Here is a 20,261-nt window from a genome sequence, read left to right on the forward strand (position 1 = left end):
TTAATTTAGTAAAATATAATTCATGTTATGAAGCCATTTTGCTTATATCTTCGTATTGAACACCTTTAACAAGTCGACCGGAGAGTGGTCCCGAACATATCTGAAAATTATTAAATATAAATAAATAAATATGGCAACACTATTGACTAAATCAAAATTTTACCATAGAATAAAAATCTTGTAAATTAAAATTTCTAACAAAAAAAAAGTTGATAATGATGATAATTTATACAAGCGGTTACAAAAATATGACCGATTCAAATATTCGTGTTTATGAAACATCCTGTAGATTTTATGACAAAGATTTATTGAACTAAAACCGTATTTTTAATATGAATAAAATCTATGGAAGAATTTTTAAGATATTTGAATAAATGTAAAATAATTAGTAAACTTTAAATTCTTAAAGCGGCCAAAAGAAACAACTTTGGATATAAGTTGGGTTTGTAATGAAGTGTCATTTTTACAGTTAAAAGTATGAATTCTTTTTTTTAAACTGTTACATATCTTTTTTTATATATATAGTCAGAAAGTCGTGTTAGTTACACTATTTATAACTCAAGAACGGCTGAATCGATTTGACTGGAAATTGGTGGGCAGGTAGCTTAGAACCAGGAAACGGACATAGGAACTTTTTTATCTTGTGTGCATTTTTTTTATTCAGCGCGGACGAAGTCGCGGGTAAAAGCTAGTATTTTATAATTAGAAATAAAAAAATAAGTCTAAAACATAAATGCTATCCAAAGACAATTTCAAGTGGACGAAGTCGAAGCGCCAACTAGTGTATACATAATTATGCGACTAACTATAAATATATTAAAAAAAAATTAAAGAGAATTTTTAAGATACACAACATGTTTTTATACATGTTTATCAGCAAAAACGGACATAAATGTATACTTTACCTCCACATCACAACAATATCCCTCAACATCAATCATCTTCAACACTCCGGTCTGTCCGTTGTAAGCTCCGTTCACAAACTTTACCAAACGACCGGTTGATGGTATCACAGTTTCCAAATGATTCTGATGAATAACGAGATCAATTATTTCCCCTTTCTCAGACCAAATTCACTTCTCATTCCCTTAATTTATTTATAACAAAATGTGTGGGAAGGGAAAGACTACAATCAGTTCTCCGGTCACACTCTCATCAGACTGTAGTTGGAATTACTTCCACTTGATGTCTGTCTTCTCTATGGTTGTGGTATTTCACTTGTAAGCTGATCTATTTGTGCACCCAACAAATATAATTGTCAGGATCTAATATAGCTTCGCCATTACGGCGAATTCAGATGACTATTTTTTTTATATATAAAATTCTCTTGTCATATTTGTTGAAAAAATGAAAATGAAATTGAAATGATAATGAAATAAAAAATTAAATGAAAATGAAATGCAAATGAAAATGAAATGAAAATGAAATGAAATTGTTTGTAATTTATCTCTTCTGAAACGGCTTGAAAGATTTTTATGAAATTTAATTTGCACATTCAGTAGGTTTTAGAATTGGCTACTATCTATTTTTCATACCAATATTAAAGTTATTTTTAATCGCATGCGGACGGAGTCGCAGGCGACAGCTAGTAATATATGTACTTGTACTTCAACGATATAATGTAACTCACCTGATCAAGTTTCAATTTAACATTATCATCAACAAGTTTGACATGCGCTGCATATTTATCCACAACTCTTTCAACAACAGCTTTCCGTTTGAAATATTTATCTCCGAGACTTTTTGTAACAATCTTCACAATAATACCTTCCGTTAACCAATGATCTTTCCTAAAAAGAAACATTTATTACAATATTACTTAATATTATAAATGTGAATGTTTAAATATTTGAAGGTATCTATGGAACGGCTCAACAGATCTTGATGAAAGTGTAGTGCCGGAGGCTTAAATTTAGTCCATGTTCCCGTCCCATCCTTTTCTTATAAGGAAAGATGAGAATGGGAAGTGGATTTGACAGAGGACGCATAGGAAGAGTATATATCCTCTTACTGTGCGTCCCCACCTCTGTCGATTAATGGTAGGCAACGTATCTGCAATTGCGGATCTCTATGGGCTGGGCGGGTGACCGCTTGCTCGCTTGCCATAATATAAAAAAAAATGGCACAGACCAAGAATATTGTCTGAAAGAAAACATAAGCTACTTATTTCGTTTTATTTTAATTCCGCGCGGACGGAGTCGGGGGCTACACCTAGTCTAATAAAAATCTAAAGAAAAACTTTTTTTTCTATAAGAGAAGGGGGAAAACAAGCAGCGGGAATACCAAGGTGTTCATCGACGCCCATGGACATCTGCAATACCAGAGGAATCGCAAATGCGTTGCCGGCCTTTGAGAAGGTGAACAGTAGTAGACAACATCTATTGCACGAATGACCCTCACCCGGAGCAATCCCAGGACCACAAAGAAGACAGGCTTTAAATGTAAACAATTCTGCCTACAGTCTGATAAATGTGCGTGCCGGAGGACTTTAAAGTAAAGATGGGAAGGAGAAGTGATTTTGAGGGAAGAGGGGATGCATAGTAAGAGGAATTATTCTGTTTTTGCTTGTCCCCTCCATAATAATTAAAGGTAGGCAACACATTAGTTATTGCGGATGTCTAAGAGCAACGGTCACTTCGTTATTTCATCAAATTGAGGTGGTTGCTTGATCTTTTGACTTTACACTTTACAATATTACAAAAACCTTATATCTCCTATTATTTATATCAATTTATTTGATGCTGCACATATCTGAGAAGAAATTCAATGATATGTGTGAAGTCAACTCGCACTGGACTATAGTTGACTATGACCTAGTCACATCTAACTTAGTGTAGACTCCAAGCTGCTACAATTCCAAATTCGTTTACTTTACAATTTAAAATATGCAATAAAAATAGTTATATTATAAACTGACACAAACATATATTAAATATTTACCTCACCTATTAGCCCTTTCTCTGGCTTTTTCTTGCATTTCCTTGATAGCATCTAAAGCACTCTGTTTATTTTTTTCTTCTATCTTCTTCTTTTTGCTAGATGACTCTTCTTTTGTCTTCTGTACTTGAAGCGCTGACTTTGTAAGACCATCGGACTTATCTACAATAGATAAATAAATAAATTTAACAATAATTTCATAATGAACCTTAAGAAGATAACGTTTTTAAGAGAACGTGGTCAGCAGGTCCCAATGGACGACCTTTATATTGTAGAAACTAGTCTAAAGAAAAAATTTCTATAAACGAGAAAAAAAACTAAATAAGTAGCCTTTGTATTCTTTCAGACTATGTTCTACATCTGTGCTAAATTTCATCAAGATCCGTTGAGTTGTTCCGGAGATAACTTCAAACAAACATCTATCTAAATCACATTTATAATGTTAGTAAGATAGAAGGATAATATAAAAATCGAGCATAACCTTGAAAAGGTAGGCAACCCTTGTTTAAAAAGATTCACTATTACTTTTTTTTTATAAGGTGATACTTATATTGGGACATTTATTCTGTTTTTTCCATGTCAATGTTCAAACCTACATGTACAATGTATACGACGGATTCATGCATATTTCTATTTTAAACTGACATACCTTCAGGTCTCCTCTTCAGGTTGATATTTAGAGTCAGTCTTTCTTGGCTGTTCTCTCGTTTGAATTCTGTATACGAAGGTTCTTCTGTACTTGTTTCTTTCTTACCTTTTTCAACTTGTTTCTGTATGAATTCTAACATTCTTTCCTGAAAAATTAAATATTTTTTTAAATCAATAACCTTTATCATTAGTATCTCGGAGTCTATCTTAAGTTAAGGGAGACCAATCAATCACTCTAAAACAGTGCGGGTTGACTTCACACTTATCTTTGAATTTCTTCACAAGTGTACATATGTAAATAGAAAAACACATCGGTATATTGCGGGATTCGAACCCAGGACTTGCAGATTACAAGTCAGCTTAACCGCTGAGCCACCTACACTCTACATTGATAAATTATCCTTAAATAAACTACTTATTTGGCAATTGCAATAAATATATGTGTGCGTGAACACACAAAGGTAACTAATGGTTACCACCCCATTCCATTCATAAAAAGCTTTCATTTATACCTACTCCCCTTGCACTCACTTCACCCAACTAGTCATTAATAAATTAATTGTTTGTAAAAAATATTGTGTTAATGTTTTTACAGGGATTTTTTTTAATTATAATTTGTTTGTAATTTTATCATTGTTTAGTCTAAAAAATATTATTTTTATATATAAGAGAAGGGGGCCAACGAGCAGTGGGAATACCACAAATGGACATTCACAACACCAGAGGAACTACAGATGCAGTATAATAGTAAAAACCACGAAAGTTTGAAGATATATGATTCTATCACTGTCAACCATTAATGAGACATTCAGTTACAATTATTGTTGCATAGTTTTGCTCGTAGATATTAAACAATGTACCTGATCATCTTTATCCATCTTTTCCTTTTTAACTTTAGCCTCCTGAGCAGCTATAGTCGCTGGGTCTCTGTCTATGTACGCTACAAACCAGCCTTTCTCTGTTTCATCAACAACGCACTTCCCCTCCCTGCCTAACCACTTTACGAAGTCAGTCAGAGTCTCCCATTGTGTTGCATTCATATGAAGATGGTCTCTAAAACAAGTTACATTAATATTTAGAAAATACAGTTGAACCTTGACAAGAGAGAGTCCAAGGGACCACCAGGAATGGACAATGACTCACTTTCCCAGGTTCCACTGTAATAAAATTTGTAAATTATGTATTCTTTATATATAAGGAAAATATAACTGATGACATGGAAAATATATCTTTTCTTCCAAGCTAATATTATGTCTGTTTATAAGGATTTTTACATGCTAATAAGGCTTAAACAATTTGGATGTAGTTTTTACTGATGCATTTTGGTTTTACTTAAGTTTTTGTGGTTTTTTCATGTCAATCAGTATATAAATAAACTAGAAGAAGAATTCAATATATTATTTCAATTAAATAAGAGATATAAATATACTTTACCTGTTAGAAATATAGTCCTGATACACTTTATTAGCATTAACTCGTTTCGTACCAAACTGACGCTTCAATAACTCTAAATATCCATCAGCAAACTCCCTGGAAAACTCGTCGATATATCTCGAAGCGTTGTCAGCAAACAGTAAAAGCTGACGCTGGTGGGACTCTGACATGGTGTGACATTTGAATCCATTCTCATCACGACATTGTTTTTGACACATTTGACAATACCATCGTAATTTCTGTAGACCTTTAGCTTTTATCTTATTCGCGATGTACTTAGGTGTACCTTTTTCGGCTTTTCCACCCATTTTTAACCGTTAACAGTTCATTAATTAAGTCAAAACAGTTGTAATCGTAGTGTGATGTTTGAAACAAAAGTTTGCAAACAATAACAGTATTCCGGATTGCGTATGATATTATTTATATCAATTTAAATCTTAACTGTGACACAAACAGTAAAAAATTATATTATATACAAATTATTTTAAAACTCAAATACAATAAACGACGGAATAAGTTGTCAAATTGGTGTCACAATGACAATTGACAAGTTGGGATGATAAAGCACAGAATACAAAATATATATCTGACGGCTTTCTCGAAGGTTTACGAAAGCGCAATAGAAACGTTTTGACAAATATGTTTGATCTTTTGTTTATTTGAATGGATTTTATGTATATACATTTTAGTAACTTTGAAGGTAAAGGACAGTCCAGGCATTTTAGCCAATCAACGATTTAAACATAGTAGATTACCGGTAAATGTTTCGTTAAAAGGAAAACCGTTAACGACCAACGAGCAACTCTATTTCTATATTTAGCATTTGACAGATTTTGATTTGGCATTTCGTAGACTTTCAGCTAGGTTATTTTAATTTTTACCAAACAGTATTTTTATTTTTTAAGAATGGCGTCCGACTCGAATATAAAAAAAGGTAAGGCTTTACAAGGCCAATCACGTGAAATAGTTTATAACGTATATAAGTATTTCCTAAATGAAGCTGAATTGTTTAAAAAAAGTAGAGAAAGCAACTATTTCAAAAAGATACAAGATCGAGTTGCGGAAGCTACTGGAGTCTCAAGAAGGACATTGAATCGAATATTAAACGAGATTGCTAAGGAAGATGGGATATCACCAAAATTTGTCACTCCGAAAAGGGGAAAAAAGAAAAAAGTGGAAAAAATACCTAATCCACCTTGAAAATATACGACTGTATTGACATTCGGAAAATATGTGAACCAATACTGTCATTTTGAATTTGAAAGTGTATATTATGACAGTTGACCGCTTCATGAATTTCGTATAGTTTTTTTATTGTGTAAATCAGAGAAGAAAAACCAAGAAAGTGAATGTTTCTAAGTAGTGATAGCAGGTGGTTTTTAAAGTGGAAGAGAATTTTAGCAACAGTTGGAACGGTCTCGTTGGAATGAATGATTACGAGTGACAGTTGCAAAGGGTAAATGTTACCATAATTAAAAAAAAAACTCCCGTGTTACAGAACTTAGTAGTTTTATTTGCTAGTATTAAGACCAAAGAATTTAAATTATTTTTAAATAAACATTTAAATGAAACTTGACCTTGCGTTTCAATATTTCCTTCTGACAGTCGGCTTTTGTAAGTATAGCTTTGTGGAAGCACCACATTCACATAAATGGTGTGAGTATCTCAACGAAGAGAAAAGAGGCAAAGAATATAAGATCAAGCAAAATTACTCAAATGAGAAACTATCCTTGATATTAAATTGACTTTACGAAGAGTACAGACCTAAAAAGGAATTTTTATATGTTTTATCTTCCAAGTTTACGTGTATAACGAAAGTACGAATAGTGAAAATTCTTCTATAATGAATAAGATGCTGAACAATATTTTAATGTAACACTTGTGTTTGCTCAATTCATCCTATATGTATCACGTTAAATAGTATGCTATTACTATAGGTACTCAGATTTCATTTTTAAGTTACGAAACCTTTTTGATTTGTGAATTTTGTATGCAGCTTGAAGAAATTGCCTAAAAGTAGGGAAGTGTTCGCTCTCTAATAACCCTCAAAACTCGAAAGTCCATCAATGTCAAAAAACCTTGCCGGACTGTCAGATGCCAACACCATAAACTAACATACCACAGACGTTGCTTTATTATCCTACGTTTGAAAAAGGAGGGAAAGTTAAAATAATATTAAAATTTGCTTCTTAAAGTAAAGAATTTACGTTTATTTGAATTTATTTTGAAATATAATCATTTCTGATATTAATTTGATAGTTCAGAATGCTATATGAAGTATTTACTGACACTAAATACGAATTACATTCGTTGGAAATCTTTAAAATGACAGATGGAATTTTATTTACTTTTTATTTCAATGTAATGTCATGAAAGCTGCATAGGATTTGACATGCGTTGTTAACGTTGAATAATGCTGCATAGAAAAATTACCTAAGTTTTATAATCAACATCTTTTAGAATTGAATTTACAGTTTTAAAATATGGATCTTATTTGGTCGAAAGATAGATTACTTAAAATATTTAGCACGGTAACTTATTTTATCTGTTTTTAATTTTTTAATTCGGATCAATTTTTCACTGTAATATTTGTACAATGTACATAAAAGTATTGGTTCAAAGCACTAGATAGTTGTTCCTAAAATAGTCATAAATTATTAATATTAAGAACAACTGAAGAGTTCGGAGTTGAAATTAAAAAAAAATACGAACACCATCATCATCATCAATACAATTAAATTAGCCTTTGGACACAAAGTTGTGATTCGAAATAATTGTACTTATAACTTAAATGGCAATAACTTGCCAGTAATCTCGATTTTTTTTTTCAAGGGCAGATTCTGAAGGAAAAGGGAAAGAGAATGGGGGAACATAACTAAACTGTAAACCTGAGGTACTGTTCATTACATTACTATACTTTCCCTATAATTATTTTCATTCATATTGTCTAAGGAATCGGTGATGGTCCATGCAAACGCGACGGGAGACTGCGGGTCGGTGCCCATCTTGTGTTGCCATGTGTGTGGTGGCGACAGCGATCTGCGCCGCTTCAGGGGCACGTACAACTGGAATGGTATCGAGGAACAATACGATTTGATGCTTAACGAATGCTTCGGTGTTGAAGTGAGTGTATTTTGTCTTTTTAGGTATATTAGTAGAAATCAAAATCTTATAGAACTATGAGATATCTTTGGTTAAAAATATATTAAGCCTTACGAATTGACAGTGGTAGATCCCACAATATTTGTTAGATGCACGAATGAGTCGAGTCGACCGGTGAAATACCACGACCACACAGAAGACAGACGTTAACTGAAAGCAGTTTTGTCTGCTGAGAATGGTACCGGTGGCCTAATTTTAGTCTTCTTGCCCTTCCTTATTAGGAAAAGATGGGAAGGGGAAGTGGATTTGGCCAAGGACAGGACGCATATGAAGAGGAAATGTCCTTTTTCTGTGCTTCCCTTTCTTAATTATATCAGGTAGACAATGCATCTGTAATTGCGGATGTCTGTGGGCGGCGGTCACTTTCCTGTTTCGGCGAATTGAGGTGATCGTTTGCTCGTTTGCCACCTTTTGATATAAAAAGATAAATTGCCGTTATATGGTCATATCGGTCAGACGCTTAGTAGGATGAAATTAGAATACACGACTAACACTATGCCTACACCCTCAGAAATGACAATCATTACAACCTTATATGTTAGAACTTCTGTTAACTTGTGATCGGTTCGTCGTAGTTTATTTTATGTAATATGTGGTTTATATTCTAGGTGCCAAGATTAGACTGCATGATATGTGAAAACTGTATTCATCAGTTGCGGAATGCGAAAAGATTTAGAAATATGGTCAACGCCGCTTTTGTGAAGCCACTAAGCGAAAGTAAGTTTTAATAAAAGACCTTGTCACCTTTTAACACATTAGAAGTCTAACTTGTACCTTTTCAACAGGTCAAATGAGTAATGGCTCTAAAACAACATTTCATAAAATCTTTTCGAATACAAAATTTGACAGTGAATTCATTTGTACAAAAAAAGAAACAACAAAAGAATCAAAACCAAAATCGACCACAGACAATCATGATAAGAAACGCCCCGAGAAAAGACGTTATATCGAAACAAACATTAAAACAAAGAAAGCCAATGTATCTTGTAGTGTTTGCAACCAGCGCTATCCAATGATTGTACCGTTCGAAGGGGTTAAGAAGTTTATATGTTCTCGTTGTAAGAAGAACGCTGAAACTTATGGCGTTTGTAAAAAATGTAATATGAGGTTACCGATGGCCCAAATGCAGGAACATATGAAGACGCACACTAAAATAAAATTGAAAGGAAGAAATAAGTAAGATTTATCTTTAACTAGCTTTTACCCGCGACTTCGTCCGCGCGGATTAAAAAATAGAAAACGGGGTAAAAATTATCCTATGTCCTTTTCCTGGTTCTAAGCTACCTGCCCACCAATTTTCAGTGAAATCGATTCAGCCGTTCTTGAGTTATAAATGGTGTAACTAACACGACTTTCTTTTATATATATAGATTTTTTTTAAGTAGCTCCATAATTTATCATCTTGACAATTGTCATTTTAAGGTAGGGATGCGAATCAAGAAGATGTGAGAAAAAAAATCGGAAAACATTTTTGTACAAGTCATACCTATCATGTTTATTTTTTTTATATCATAAGGTGGCAAACAAGCAAACGGCCACCTGGATTCGTCGAAATAGCGAGGCGACCGTTGCCCATAGACATCCGCAAATGCAGATGCGTTGCCTACCTTTAAACAACGGAGAAGGGGACGCACAGAAAGAGGATATTTCTCCTTCCTATGCGTCCCCTCTTCCGCCAAATCCACTTCCCCTTCCCATCCTTTCTTAATAAGAAAAAGGTGGGAAGGGAAAAAGGGGAAAGGGAAAGAGACCCGACCGAATATATTGTTGTTGCGGGATCTACCACTGCAAACTTTATTTTTCATAGTTATGAAATAATTGACAATTGGAATCAATGAAGCTTAGCAATCTTTTAAAATCATCACCAGTATTTATTTTCCCACACAGATTATCTCCTGGAGCAAAAATATTGACATCCCTATCGAAAACCGATAACTTATCAAGGACACAGACTTACGTGAAGTATCCAAAAAAATATCAATGCAGTCATTGTCAAAAGAAATACATAATTCCGAAACATCTTGCTAATCATATAAATACCGTACATGGTGAGCTTTTAGACTGTACATGTACTGTATGTGGCAAGGATTTGAAGACCAGAGAATTGTTGGACAAACATATGAGATCGCACACGGGCCAGCCGATATTCCAATGTAATAAATGTATGAAAATATTCAAAAGCCAACGCAGCCTTCAATCACATCTTTTGACACATCAAAAATGTTAAACGTTGTCTATGGTTTTACTTTGGTATCGGTTTGAAATTAAAGCCGTTATTGACATTTTTTATTGACGAAATTTGGAGGTTAGAAGCAATTATTGCTATTTAAATAACGAACCATTTTGATAAATAATTTAATTTTCTTATATGTTACATTATTATACAAATCGCTTTTAAAAATATTAAAAAAAATACGTTTACTTAATTTGTGATCTTTATTTTAAAATAATATTTTGTGAATAAACAACATGTACACAAAATAATATTTTAAATACGATCCCAAATTTAAAACAGTGTGGCGTATTTTTAATTTAACGAACGAAGCGAAGTGTATGATTAAATTGTTTGTCGATTTTGATTTAATAAATTATATTTGTAAGATAAAAAGAGTATTTTTCTATAGTTTCACTATAAAAACTAGAGGTTTAGGCGAATCTGGAGCATGTCTTTCTCGCTGGTTGGGGCGCGATGCGAAGTGCTGCTACCGAACTCTTAGTAGACGAAAGTTCTTTTCTCAGTCGTATAATGTCGTTCTCAGCCTGCCGTTTACGCTGGAAATACACTGATGGATTTTATTACTCCTTCTGATTAATCATTAACCTAAAGTAATCCCTAACGCCCAATCAACCCACACTTGTCCATCTTGGTTGGCTATGGCCTAGTCACCGCTAACTTAAGTTCCAAGCCCCTCATTGGAGACGTATAGTGAGCTGATTAAAATCCCTAACGCCCGATATTTAGGCTTAACTTAGAATTAGAGTTAAAAAAACTATAATTCTAAGGTAGTCTACCCAATTAGAAAAGCTGAAGAAGGAATATCGGGTTACCGATTGGGGGTGCACAGCACATCACTAATGAAGATGCAATGACAGCTGTCAAAACCAACCTTCAAACTGCTTCAAACAAAATCAAAAATAGTTTTTTGTTTTTTTTTCTATGTGGCCAGTTACTGTTATTTGAGAATACTTATATATGGATATTTTTTTAGATAATCATAACATACCTTTAATTCATTGGCCAGCCTTGCTTCTACTTGTGCGACTCGCTGTCTCAAATCTGCGATATCACGCATCAATCTTGCTGCCGCTAATTTATTATCTGCCTGAGAATTAAGATAATTAAAAAATAATTTCATTAGTTTTCTCTCTCTATTGTACAAAAACATATTTCCATCCCGTTCATACTCTTTCAGAACAGGGACAAATATTACGACAATGGAAATCCAGGGAAATACGTAAATACCTTTAAGGCGAATCCTAAATTCGTATATTAAAAAAAAAACTCTTTCAGTATATATTCTAAGTTAAACATCTTTTAGTTTCGCAAAATTATAAGATATGATTTGTTAAAATATTTGAGTAAACCGTTAGCATCCACTGTCGTAAAATACAGTATTTTGTCAAAGACTCACTGAAAGTTAATTCGTAGAAATACAGTTGTAAAGGTAGTCCAGTGATTTTGTTACTTACTATTTTGGAAGGCGCATTCTTTGCTACATTCCGACTGACGATGTTAGGCAATTCTGTCACAGAACACGGCGTAAACAGCTGTTCTGGTGGCATTTTAGTTACGCCCTGGATTGCCTGGAAAGATTGAACATAAAAATTATAAAACTGTGGTGGTTTTATTTTGTATAACAATACAACATTAGCTACACTTTATTTTACATCGTGCGCTTTTTCCCACAATTTTCGCTAACTTTAATTTTAAAAAAAACATAGACTCTAATGGATAGCGCCATCTAGTGGATGCTTTTTAAAACACAAAAAATAACATCCAAAATGCTACCAATTACTATGCTAAGTAAGCTGTTAAGCTCAAAAACAGTAAATTATTTTAGTTTTAGAGTATACATGGAAAAGTAATTACTAGTGAGATTTAGGTTAAGTCGTTAAAATTGTAGTTTGTTATCCTGCAATTTACATACACACAAACCTACATAAATAAACACAAAATTATAGACGCACGAAAAATATGTCCTTTTGTGAGTCCGGTGATAACTGATAAAGTAACATTTAGTAATGGTCGCCATATTGAATTTGATGTTCCTTAATTTACTAATTACTAACCTGTGCGACAGCGTTCCTCGCATGCTGCACGTGGTGAGCCTCTTCTTTCTCCAGGTGCCGCTTCAGATGCTCTATTTCAGATATTATAGTGAATTTCTCCTTTTCCAATCTTTGATTTGCGTTTTTCAATGCCTGGTACAAACAATAAAGCGAATAATGCGTAAATAATATTATTTTTTTTGTAAGGAAAATCCATGATTTATATTAATTAATCAACAGCCAGCTTTATGTGTTTTGTAATGTTAATTTAATAGATGGCGTTGTTCTTGATATTAATTGTTAATCTTTGTCAAAAAAAAAAAATAGGTTATGTAAAATGTCTTCAGTTCTAAATAAATTAAAAAAAATGTTAAAGATTCAATATTGATTAAATCTTTAAGTAGTCAAAAATCTTATTTAATTAAAATCCATTACATACTTAACAGAGATACGAATATAATAAACACCTTCATTTTTTCCTTCTTTTCGAGATGACATTCTTCTACTCTTCTCTTAAGCTTTCTTTTCAGTTCTTCTAGAAGGCCGGAGAGCGTCGCGCGATTATTCTCGAGGTCGGCGCGTTGCTGTACTATTTGATTTATTGATGTTAACAGTTTGATTCCTGAAATATAATTTAATTCTATTAAACTCTTTTATTATTAAAAATTATCTCCTGCGATTAGGGTTGCCAGGTCGCTAAACCTACTAGCCGGACAGACCAGCCAGTTTGGCCGGAAATTTGTGTAGAAATGTCGGACACCCTATATTACTTAGGACTTTGTCTCAGTATTAATAGGTACACTCTCGTTTGGGAAATGTAAAAAGCCTAACAAAAACCGGAGAACCGTTTATTTTGGCCGGACACGCAATCAAAAAGCCTATCTATGTCCGGTTTTATCCGGACGCCTGGCAACGCTACCTGCGATATAGGCGAACTTTTTTTGCGCTTGTTTGTTTTGTATGTTGGTTCGTATGTATGTTAAATATTTTGATTTTGAAGGGTAAGATGTCATTCAATTTGTAAAATGAATGTCATACCGTCAGTCTGGTTACTTTTTAGTTATTTGAAAAGTTGAGATATCAATTAGATTAAGATTTATACGTACTCTGTTCGTTAAACCGAAACCGTTGTGCGGCGGGTTGGTAGTGACATGCATCAGGACTGGGTGCGCCCGAGTCAGGACCATTAAATCCACCGCTGTATGGTGGGCTACTCGATTCTGTGGAATCCTGGAATATCATATAATTCAAGACATAAATTATAAACTTTTAAATTATTTGGAAGACAATAAAACTTATTATTCTTAATACAGGGTACACTCGTAAAAATCGGTTTAGTCGTTTAGGCTATATGGGATCACAATAATAATGGAATTAACACGTATTTAAATATACCATTTTATTACTTGTGTAAAAAGTGCATTAACGTGAGGTTACTACCACGGTGTCATTTAATTCGTATTGGAACGAAGTTCCTTATCGCGCGTTGTGAAAGGGGGCTAGACGGAAAAAAATCTTACGAAAAGTTGTCACGACACTTTTTGCTATAGTAAGTATGTTAACGACGTGACAATATATAACGAAAATTCATAGAAATAAAATGTACTTCTTGTGAAGACTTAAGTTTTTTATTCATAGAATAAACATTGGTTCCTTCACTAATTAATTGAAAGAAACTTCCATCCGGGTGTCCCTTTACACCTCTCAAGTTTTTTATTTTAAAGGGAAACCATGAGTAACTAACTAGAGATTTGTATCTTGGCAGCTCGTCACTTGAGAATCGTACGCTGTGTCCGCGTGGCAACCGCGTTACATTCTGATGAAGAACTTTCAATGCCATACTGCGTCAGCTTCACACCTTTCCGGCTTCTGAAAGATAATAAGAAAAATCAAGAGAAATACTAACAAAAACAATCTTCAGTTTTAGCGTCAAACTCCACTGTCGTTATACTTGAATTTAGGTACATTGTTGTCCTTGTTTATTTCAAAGAATATGTAAGGGTGACAATATTAATACAAGAGTCACACAACCAGTTATTCATTGTTATTGTGAAAGTGAATTTCGACTTCAAGCACCTTTTATTGTTCTTAAACTGTTTTGAACTAACTACTAATACTAACTAACCTTTTGGGAAGGTAAGAATTTGACGGAACCTTAAATTCTAGGTTTGATTATTCTAGGCCCTAAGATTTGTATTTCTTTTCTTGTATCCCTAAGTTCAATTCATTTCCTAACTTTTTATAGTTACATAATAATAATCTTTTTACGGATTTTTTCTATTGTATTTTTTTTATTATGATTACTTCCTGTTTTCGTGGAATCCCCTGGAAGTACATTTGAGACGTTCGTGTAAAGTATGCAAAAAAACAACATTTTCTATGTTCAACTAATCTGAAAAGTTTAATTACTAATACTGTAAGTTAGTTTCTAAGTTTTCATTTTATTATCTACACCCGTAATTCCCAAAGTATTCCCAGCGTGGTTCATCCTGCAGTTGTTCAATGATTCTGGCGGGAAACCTTACGGTTAATCTTTGATAACGAGTAAACTTTAAAAAGATTGCAATTATTAATATAGTAGATTGCAAAAAATTCGTGTTAAATAGGTATTTATTAAAACTAATAAGCTAAGAATACTCACCGAAAGGGCTTGTGGTCTGTACAATGACTCCGCCTTTTCTACGCCAATTTTGCCGTTTAGTTTTCGTATTTGTAACATAGTTACAGGATGATCTGATTTACAAACATTTTTAATATCCTCCAGTTAAATTCTCTCTGTCGAAACACAACACAACGATATGTTTTATTAAAGAGCGAAATCAACAGTTTAATTATTTTAATTCACCAATGCAAAAAAATACAGATCATATTTTTCCGAGAGTTTTGTTGGCAACTTCATGGTAACTATCAAAGCTATGCTTGCATACAACGTCTGTTACATCGATCTTTTTACATCGCTATTTAATATCTGTGTGGCATGGTTATGTTATGGTTGATTTAAAATAGAACCTCCTGTGCAGTCTAACAAGCCGTACTTGGTACGGTCGAGCGTGCATCGTAAAAAAATGAAATCACAACAACCACAGCATTTCGCCAATGATCTGCCATCGGTGTAGTGTTATGCGAGATTGAACTATTTTAAATGAACAGGTAATAATTTTAGTTCACTAAAATTCTTATTAATTTTTTACTGTTCAAAGCATTGTCTTACCTTTCTGCTAAACTGACATTAGTAGTAATAATTTTCGCGAGCATTTATTTATGAAAGTTTAAACTAAGAATAATTCACCAATTTAAATATGTTAGGTGTCATTAGATTTGTATTTATTCAGGAATTTTTATAGTTTTGAATTAATGGTTAGTTTTGTAATTTTTTTGTCAGTCTGATGATAACATATGGTATAAGCCCGTCCTAGCTTTGACAGTGGTTCAGTTAGAATTTCGTTACTACAGCGCAACACGCGACCGATGTCACGCACCGAACGGTCGACAAAATGATTAATGTTATTTGGTAGCTTACGAAATGAATTAACATTGTTTAGATTGATTGATTTGGTTTGGATTGTATATTAAGGAAAAATGTAGAAGGAAGTTTTGATACAGCGCCATCTATTTATACGTTAATTTTAAAACTTTGTTATGAATTTCTTTAAATGTAAATAATAATTTATAACAGAAAATAGCAACGAAATAAATCTTAAGAACATTATAAATACAAAAGTTTATATGGATGGATGTTTGTTTGAAGATATCTCAGGAACGGCTCAACGGATCGTGCTGAAATTTGACACAGATAGGGTTGCCAGGTCGCCAAACCTACTAGCCGGACAGACCAGCCAGTTTGTCCGGACATTAGGGTAGAAAGGTCGGACATCCTGTATTATTTAGAATTTTGTCTCAGTATTAATAGATACACTCTCGTTTGGGAAATGTAAAAAACTTAACAAAAGCCGGACAAACGTTTATTTTGGCCGGACACGCAATCAAAAGGCTACCTATGTCCGGCTTTATCCGGACGTCTGGCAACGCGAGACACAGATGTAGAAAACAGTCTGTAAGAAGACGGAGACTAATAATTAAGATTTTTTTAATTCCGCACGAATGGAGTCGCGCACAAAAGCTAGTTTTTGATAAAATTAGATTTTGAAATAAAAAAAGCCAACATCACGCGGTGTTCCCAGGCGGTCACCCATCCAAGTACTGACCGCGCCCGACGTTGCTTAACTTCGGTGATCGGACGAGAACCGGTGTATTCAACGTGGTATGGACGTTGGCGATAATGATTGTGAATTTAGTTAACTGAATTCAAGATAGTAATTTGTTCGCAAAGAAATTAACATTTTTAAATACTTTTTTTACACTATTATTACTATTATTTTTACTACACATTTTTCTACACTATGTTCTACATCTATCGATCCTGGTCCTACGTATAAGGGCCAAAATAACAAATTGATGTTTTTTACTTTTTTGTGTTAAAATCTACCTCTTAGTTTCGTTAATAGTTAACAACATGCACAAAACAAAATACACATTTACAGGTGTAAATGTAATTTTTTTTTACTGAAGTAAAAGGACCTATGCGGTATATTTTCCTATATGGTTGTAACTTTGAGAGCTTCTCCTGAAAAGTTGTCAATTGCACGTTAGCCCTTATTCGTAGGAGCCATAAGTATGCCTAATTTCATCAAGATCCGTTGAGATGTTTTAGAGATACCTTCAAAGAAACATCCAAACATTGGCATCTATCTCTATCTATATATATAAAAGAAAGTCGTGTTAGTTACACCATTTATAACTCAAGAACGGCTGAATCGATTTGACTGAAAATTGGTGGGCAGGTAGCTTAGAACCAGAAATAGGACATAGGATAATTTTTACCCCGTTTTCTATTATTTTTTTTATTCCGCGCGGACGAAGTCGCGGGTAAAAGTTAGTTTGTAATATTAATAAGATATAATTTCAAGAAATTTGAATTGGTACAACGAACAGGATTTCATCAATAAACAGTACATCTCTTGTCTAACCTAGTTGTCAATTAGTATGTCTACTATCCTTTCTTAACCATAAAAATCAATATTTTTTTTATATCATAAGGTGACAAACGGCCACCTGGATTCGCCGAAATAGCGAGGCGACCGTTGCCCAGACTTCCACAAATGCAGATGCGCTGCCTACCTTTAATCAACGGAGAAGAGGACGCACAGGAGGTAATTCTTTTTTCTTATGCGTCCCCTCCTCCGCCAATTCCACTTCCCTAATAAGAAAAGGGTGGGAAGGGAAAGAGGACTAAAATTAGTCCTTTGGCACTACACTCATCAGACTGCACTTGGAATTACTTCCACTTCACTCCTGTTTTCTGTGTGGTCGTAGTATTTCACTGAGCGAGGCCAATTCGTGCACCCAACAAATATTGTTGTTGCGGGATCTACCACTGTTAATATTTAGTTAGGACTGGGGAGGTTTATTCTAAAATTAAATCTCCAATGATAAAAAAAAAACAATCGGTTTTTATATATAATTTTATTAAGTTTATTCGTTCTCCTGGCTGCGGAGACGGGCGGCGGCATTGGTCACTCTAATGCTGAGCTGCTGGGCGCGCTCGACTATCGTCTTCCGTTTCTTAGAGGATACACCGTGAGCGATCTCCGCGCAGAACTTCCTGTTCTGCATCATCAGGATCTCAAGCTCACGTACATTGTGGACCAGCACCTGCAAATTATTATTTTCACAGCAAATGGCAACAAACAAGCACGCGGTCAGTTACAATCACTAAAATAGATAAATTTACACTGCCCATAGATACCTGAATTAATTTAAAGGGATGGTTATAGACAGGAGAGGGGATGTACATTTAAGAATTATTTTCCCTGTTTTTTTGTTCCTTGTTTTCTGTCCTTATCAGAAAAAGTTGGGAAGGTAAAGAGGAATAAAAAAATGTGAGCCGCAATGGGACGCCTGGCAGATGTGAAACATCGTATGTGTACAAGTAATATGCATAAAATATTAAATATTATAATTAAATTAATAAATAAATAATAATAACTATAATGATAATGATTATAATGATAAATAATAATAATAATATATATATAAATATATATGTATACCTCAGTATAGCGTGGCGACCCGTCGCCACGGTAAGCGTCGCCACGCCAACGATTCGGTTTACAAGTGATCCTATAGATGTTTCACATCAAAACTGACCCATGGTACATACTCATCAGATCAAATATGAAAACTCTTGATACTTGAGGCAACTGTATGATTGAGGTATTGCAAACACGTTTTGAGACATTTGTACAGCTGTTAATGCACAAGATCTACCACTGTGACTACTGTCATTTAGGTGACACTAGCTTTTACCCGCGACTCCGTCCGCGCGGAATAAATAAAAAGAAAACGGGGTAAAAATTATCCTATGTCTGTTTCCTGGTTCTAAGCTACCTGCCCACCAATTTTCAATTTGTAATTGTTACAAACCTTACGGAAACCATTGGGAAGCATATGACGGGTCTTCTTGTTTGATCCGTAACCGATGCTTGGCATCAAGTATTGACCCTTGAAACGCCTGCGCACTCTGTTGTCAATACCTGTAAAACAATGGGATAGTATTGTAAATTCATATATATCTTACTAATATTATAAATGCGAAAGTTTTCATATATCTTCAGAACAGCTAAACAGATTTCATTGAAATTTATCATAGATGTAGAAAATAGTCTTAATAATGAACAACAATAATGCTACTATATTTTTTTTTTTTAAATTACCAGACAGTCGCAAGCAAAAGCCATTATATAAATTAGACTGAGAACAGTATTTACAAGTTTAACATTGGATTAGCTTTTTCATTTTCACTTTTATTTGAAAGTTATTTTCCACAACATTAACAATTGCCTATCTTTTTTGTTAAATAGACGTAATATGTTTTTTTACATGAGTTTTTGTCAGTGAAAACAGCTTAACTTTGGTGTGAATTATTTTACTTAATAGGGATTTGTTTTTTTTGGAAATAAAATGTTTTTTTTTATGTACCATCAAAATTTTTTATTTAACTTCATCGCTAGTGTCTAAAAATATGTTCTGAAAAAAAAGGCACCAGCGACTTAAATAACATGTGTTTGCTTGTTTGATTTAAAAAACAATATTTAATATGAAATGTCACCATCAATATGACCAAATTACGATATGCAGGTAATCTGGAATAGGGTTTGATGGTTTTTTTATAGCAAGGTAACAAATTGTGAAATCATATCGATAATGAATAACACAGAGTGCCCTTGCATACTTAAGAAGATAACCTAAAAGCTTAAGAAAGAAATTAGTGTAACTATAACAACGAAACGAATTATTCATTAGAATTACTAAGACATTTTCCATATGAATTATCGGTGTTTTTTAATTAATAAACTTGATGCTTATTGATATAGGTTATAGAAAAAAACGTGAGATTTTCTGGGTTAAATTTTAACGTACCTCTAGGTTTACGCCAGTTGCGTTTAAGTTTATCATAGCGATCGGATTGATGTCTAATAAACCGTTTCGTCCTCTTCTTGACGATTGTCGGTCTGTATACAGGTCTGATAGCCATTTTGATTGTTTCTTTTGAGAAACGCGGCGGTGAACCACGCGGTGACACGGCCGCACGAAAAGGAAGAGGTAATAGACAAGATCAGACATTGTTAGAATTTTGTGTGTTTTCTATGGCCGTGTTGGATGGCGTTGTCTATGATTTTTTGACAGATGAAAATAAATAAGGAGCGTCCTCATTTTACGATTAGATATATCATTTTCAAATAAATACATTG

The 20,261-nt window shown here is 33.8% G+C and overlaps 4 protein-coding genes and 2 non-coding genes across 6 annotated transcripts; 1 reads left to right on the forward strand and 5 right to left on the reverse strand.

Annotated features, from left to right (window-relative positions):
• Positions 1-25: 25 nt before the first annotated feature.
• LOC106709402 (DNA/RNA-binding protein KIN17) lies at positions 26-5,479 on the reverse strand. The gene is made up of 7 exons (XM_045685035.1): positions 5,020-5,479; positions 4,446-4,638; positions 3,587-3,731; positions 2,946-3,099; positions 1,631-1,790; positions 906-1,028; positions 26-100 (listed from the first exon to the last, which is right to left on the reverse strand). Exons 1-7 carry the CDS (start codon positions 5,325-5,327, stop codon positions 26-28), a joined length of 1,158 nt encoding a protein of 385 aa, XP_045540991.1. The 5' UTR covers positions 5,328-5,479.
• A 1,918-nt stretch (positions 5,480-7,397) lies between these two features.
• LOC106709413 (zinc finger protein 878) lies at positions 7,398-10,512 on the forward strand. Its single transcript, XM_014501216.2, has 5 exons — positions 7,398-7,550; positions 7,972-8,142; positions 8,790-8,898; positions 8,967-9,357; positions 10,069-10,512. Exons 1-5 carry the CDS (start codon positions 7,503-7,505, stop codon positions 10,406-10,408), a joined length of 1,059 nt encoding a protein of 352 aa, XP_014356702.2. The 5' UTR covers positions 7,398-7,502; the 3' UTR covers positions 10,409-10,512.
• A 194-nt stretch (positions 10,513-10,706) lies between these two features.
• Positions 10,707-15,290, reverse strand: LOC106709403. Its single transcript, XM_045685089.1, has 8 exons — positions 15,092-15,290; positions 14,195-14,319; positions 13,557-13,680; positions 12,918-13,072; positions 12,472-12,603; positions 11,872-11,985; positions 11,406-11,504; positions 10,707-10,953 (listed from the first exon to the last, which is right to left on the reverse strand). The coding sequence occupies exons 2-8, from the start codon at positions 14,288-14,290 to the stop codon at positions 10,828-10,830; spliced, it is 846 nt and encodes a 281-aa protein (XP_045541045.1). The 5' UTR covers positions 14,291-14,319; positions 15,092-15,290; the 3' UTR covers positions 10,707-10,827.
• A 1,316-nt stretch (positions 15,291-16,606) lies between these two features.
• LOC123722689 lies at positions 16,607-16,725 on the reverse strand. The gene has a single exon (XR_006756543.1). It is a non-coding gene; the product is annotated as a 5S ribosomal RNA (ribosomal RNA).
• Positions 16,726-17,958: 1,233 nt separating this feature from the next.
• Positions 17,959-20,118, reverse strand: LOC106709408 (60S ribosomal protein L32). Its single transcript, XM_045684874.1, has 3 exons — positions 19,930-20,118; positions 18,934-19,043; positions 17,959-18,162 (listed from the first exon to the last, which is right to left on the reverse strand). Exons 1-3 carry the CDS (start codon positions 20,042-20,044, stop codon positions 17,983-17,985), a joined length of 405 nt encoding a protein of 134 aa, XP_045540830.1. The 5' UTR covers positions 20,045-20,118; the 3' UTR covers positions 17,959-17,982.
• LOC123722688 lies at positions 19,609-19,738 on the reverse strand. The gene has a single exon (XR_006756542.1). It is a non-coding gene; the product is annotated as a small nucleolar RNA psi18S-841/snoR66 (small nucleolar RNA).
• Positions 20,119-20,261: the final 143 nt, after the last annotated feature.

This window comes from Papilio machaon, chromosome 28 (assembly GCF_912999745.1).
Source record: "Papilio machaon chromosome 28, ilPapMach1.1, whole genome shotgun sequence".
Taxonomy (NCBI): domain Eukaryota; kingdom Metazoa; phylum Arthropoda; class Insecta; order Lepidoptera; family Papilionidae; genus Papilio; species Papilio machaon.

What these genes read in the sequence shown, in the direction of transcription:
- LOC106709403 (XM_045685089.1), bottom strand. Translation starts at nt 14,290, where the DNA reads ATGGCATTGAAAGTTCTTCATCAGAATGTAACGCGGTTGCCACGCGGA. An exon ending in GTTTCGGTTTAACGAACAGA is followed by an intron (nt 13,073 to 13,556) that starts GTACGTATAAAT and finishes ATTATATTTCAG; the next exon opens with GAATCAAACTGTTAACATCA. An exon ending in AAAAGAAGGAAAAAATGAAG is followed by an intron (nt 12,604 to 12,917) that starts GTGTTTATTATA and finishes TGTTTGTACCAG; the next exon opens with GCATTGAAAAACGCAAATCA.
- LOC106709402 (XM_045685035.1), bottom strand. Translation starts at nt 5,327, where the DNA reads ATGGGTGGAAAAGCCGAAAAAGGTACACCTAAGTACATCGCGAATAAG. An exon ending in CCTGAAGAGGAGACCTGAAG is followed by an intron (nt 3,100 to 3,586) that starts GTATGTCAGTTT and finishes TATCTATTGTAG; the next exon opens with ATAAGTCCGATGGTCTTACA. An exon ending in GCCAGAGAAAGGGCTAATAG is followed by an intron (nt 1,791 to 2,945) that starts GTGAGGTAAATA and finishes GTTTCTTTTTAG; the next exon opens with GAAAGATCATTGGTTAACGG.
- LOC106709413 (XM_014501216.2), top strand. Translation starts at nt 7,503, where the DNA reads ATGGATCTTATTTGGTCGAAAGATAGATTACTTAAAATATTTAGCACG. An exon ending in ACGAATGCTTCGGTGTTGAA is followed by an intron (nt 8,143 to 8,789) that starts GTGAGTGTATTT and finishes TTTATATTCTAG; the next exon opens with GTGCCAAGATTAGACTGCAT. An exon ending in AAATTGAAAGGAAGAAATAA is followed by an intron (nt 9,358 to 10,068) that starts GTAAGATTTATC and finishes TTTCCCACACAG; the next exon opens with ATTATCTCCTGGAGCAAAAA.
- LOC106709408 (XM_045684874.1), bottom strand. Translation starts at nt 20,044, where the DNA reads ATGGCTATCAGACCTGTATACAGACCGACAATCGTCAAGAAGAGGACG. An exon ending in CAACTGGCGTAAACCTAGAG is followed by an intron (nt 19,044 to 19,929) that starts GTACGTTAAAAT and finishes ATTGTTTTACAG; the next exon opens with GTATTGACAACAGAGTGCGC. An exon ending in TTCCCAATGGTTTCCGTAAG is followed by an intron (nt 18,163 to 18,933) that starts GTTTGTAACAAT and finishes AATAATTTGCAG; the next exon opens with GTGCTGGTCCACAATGTACG.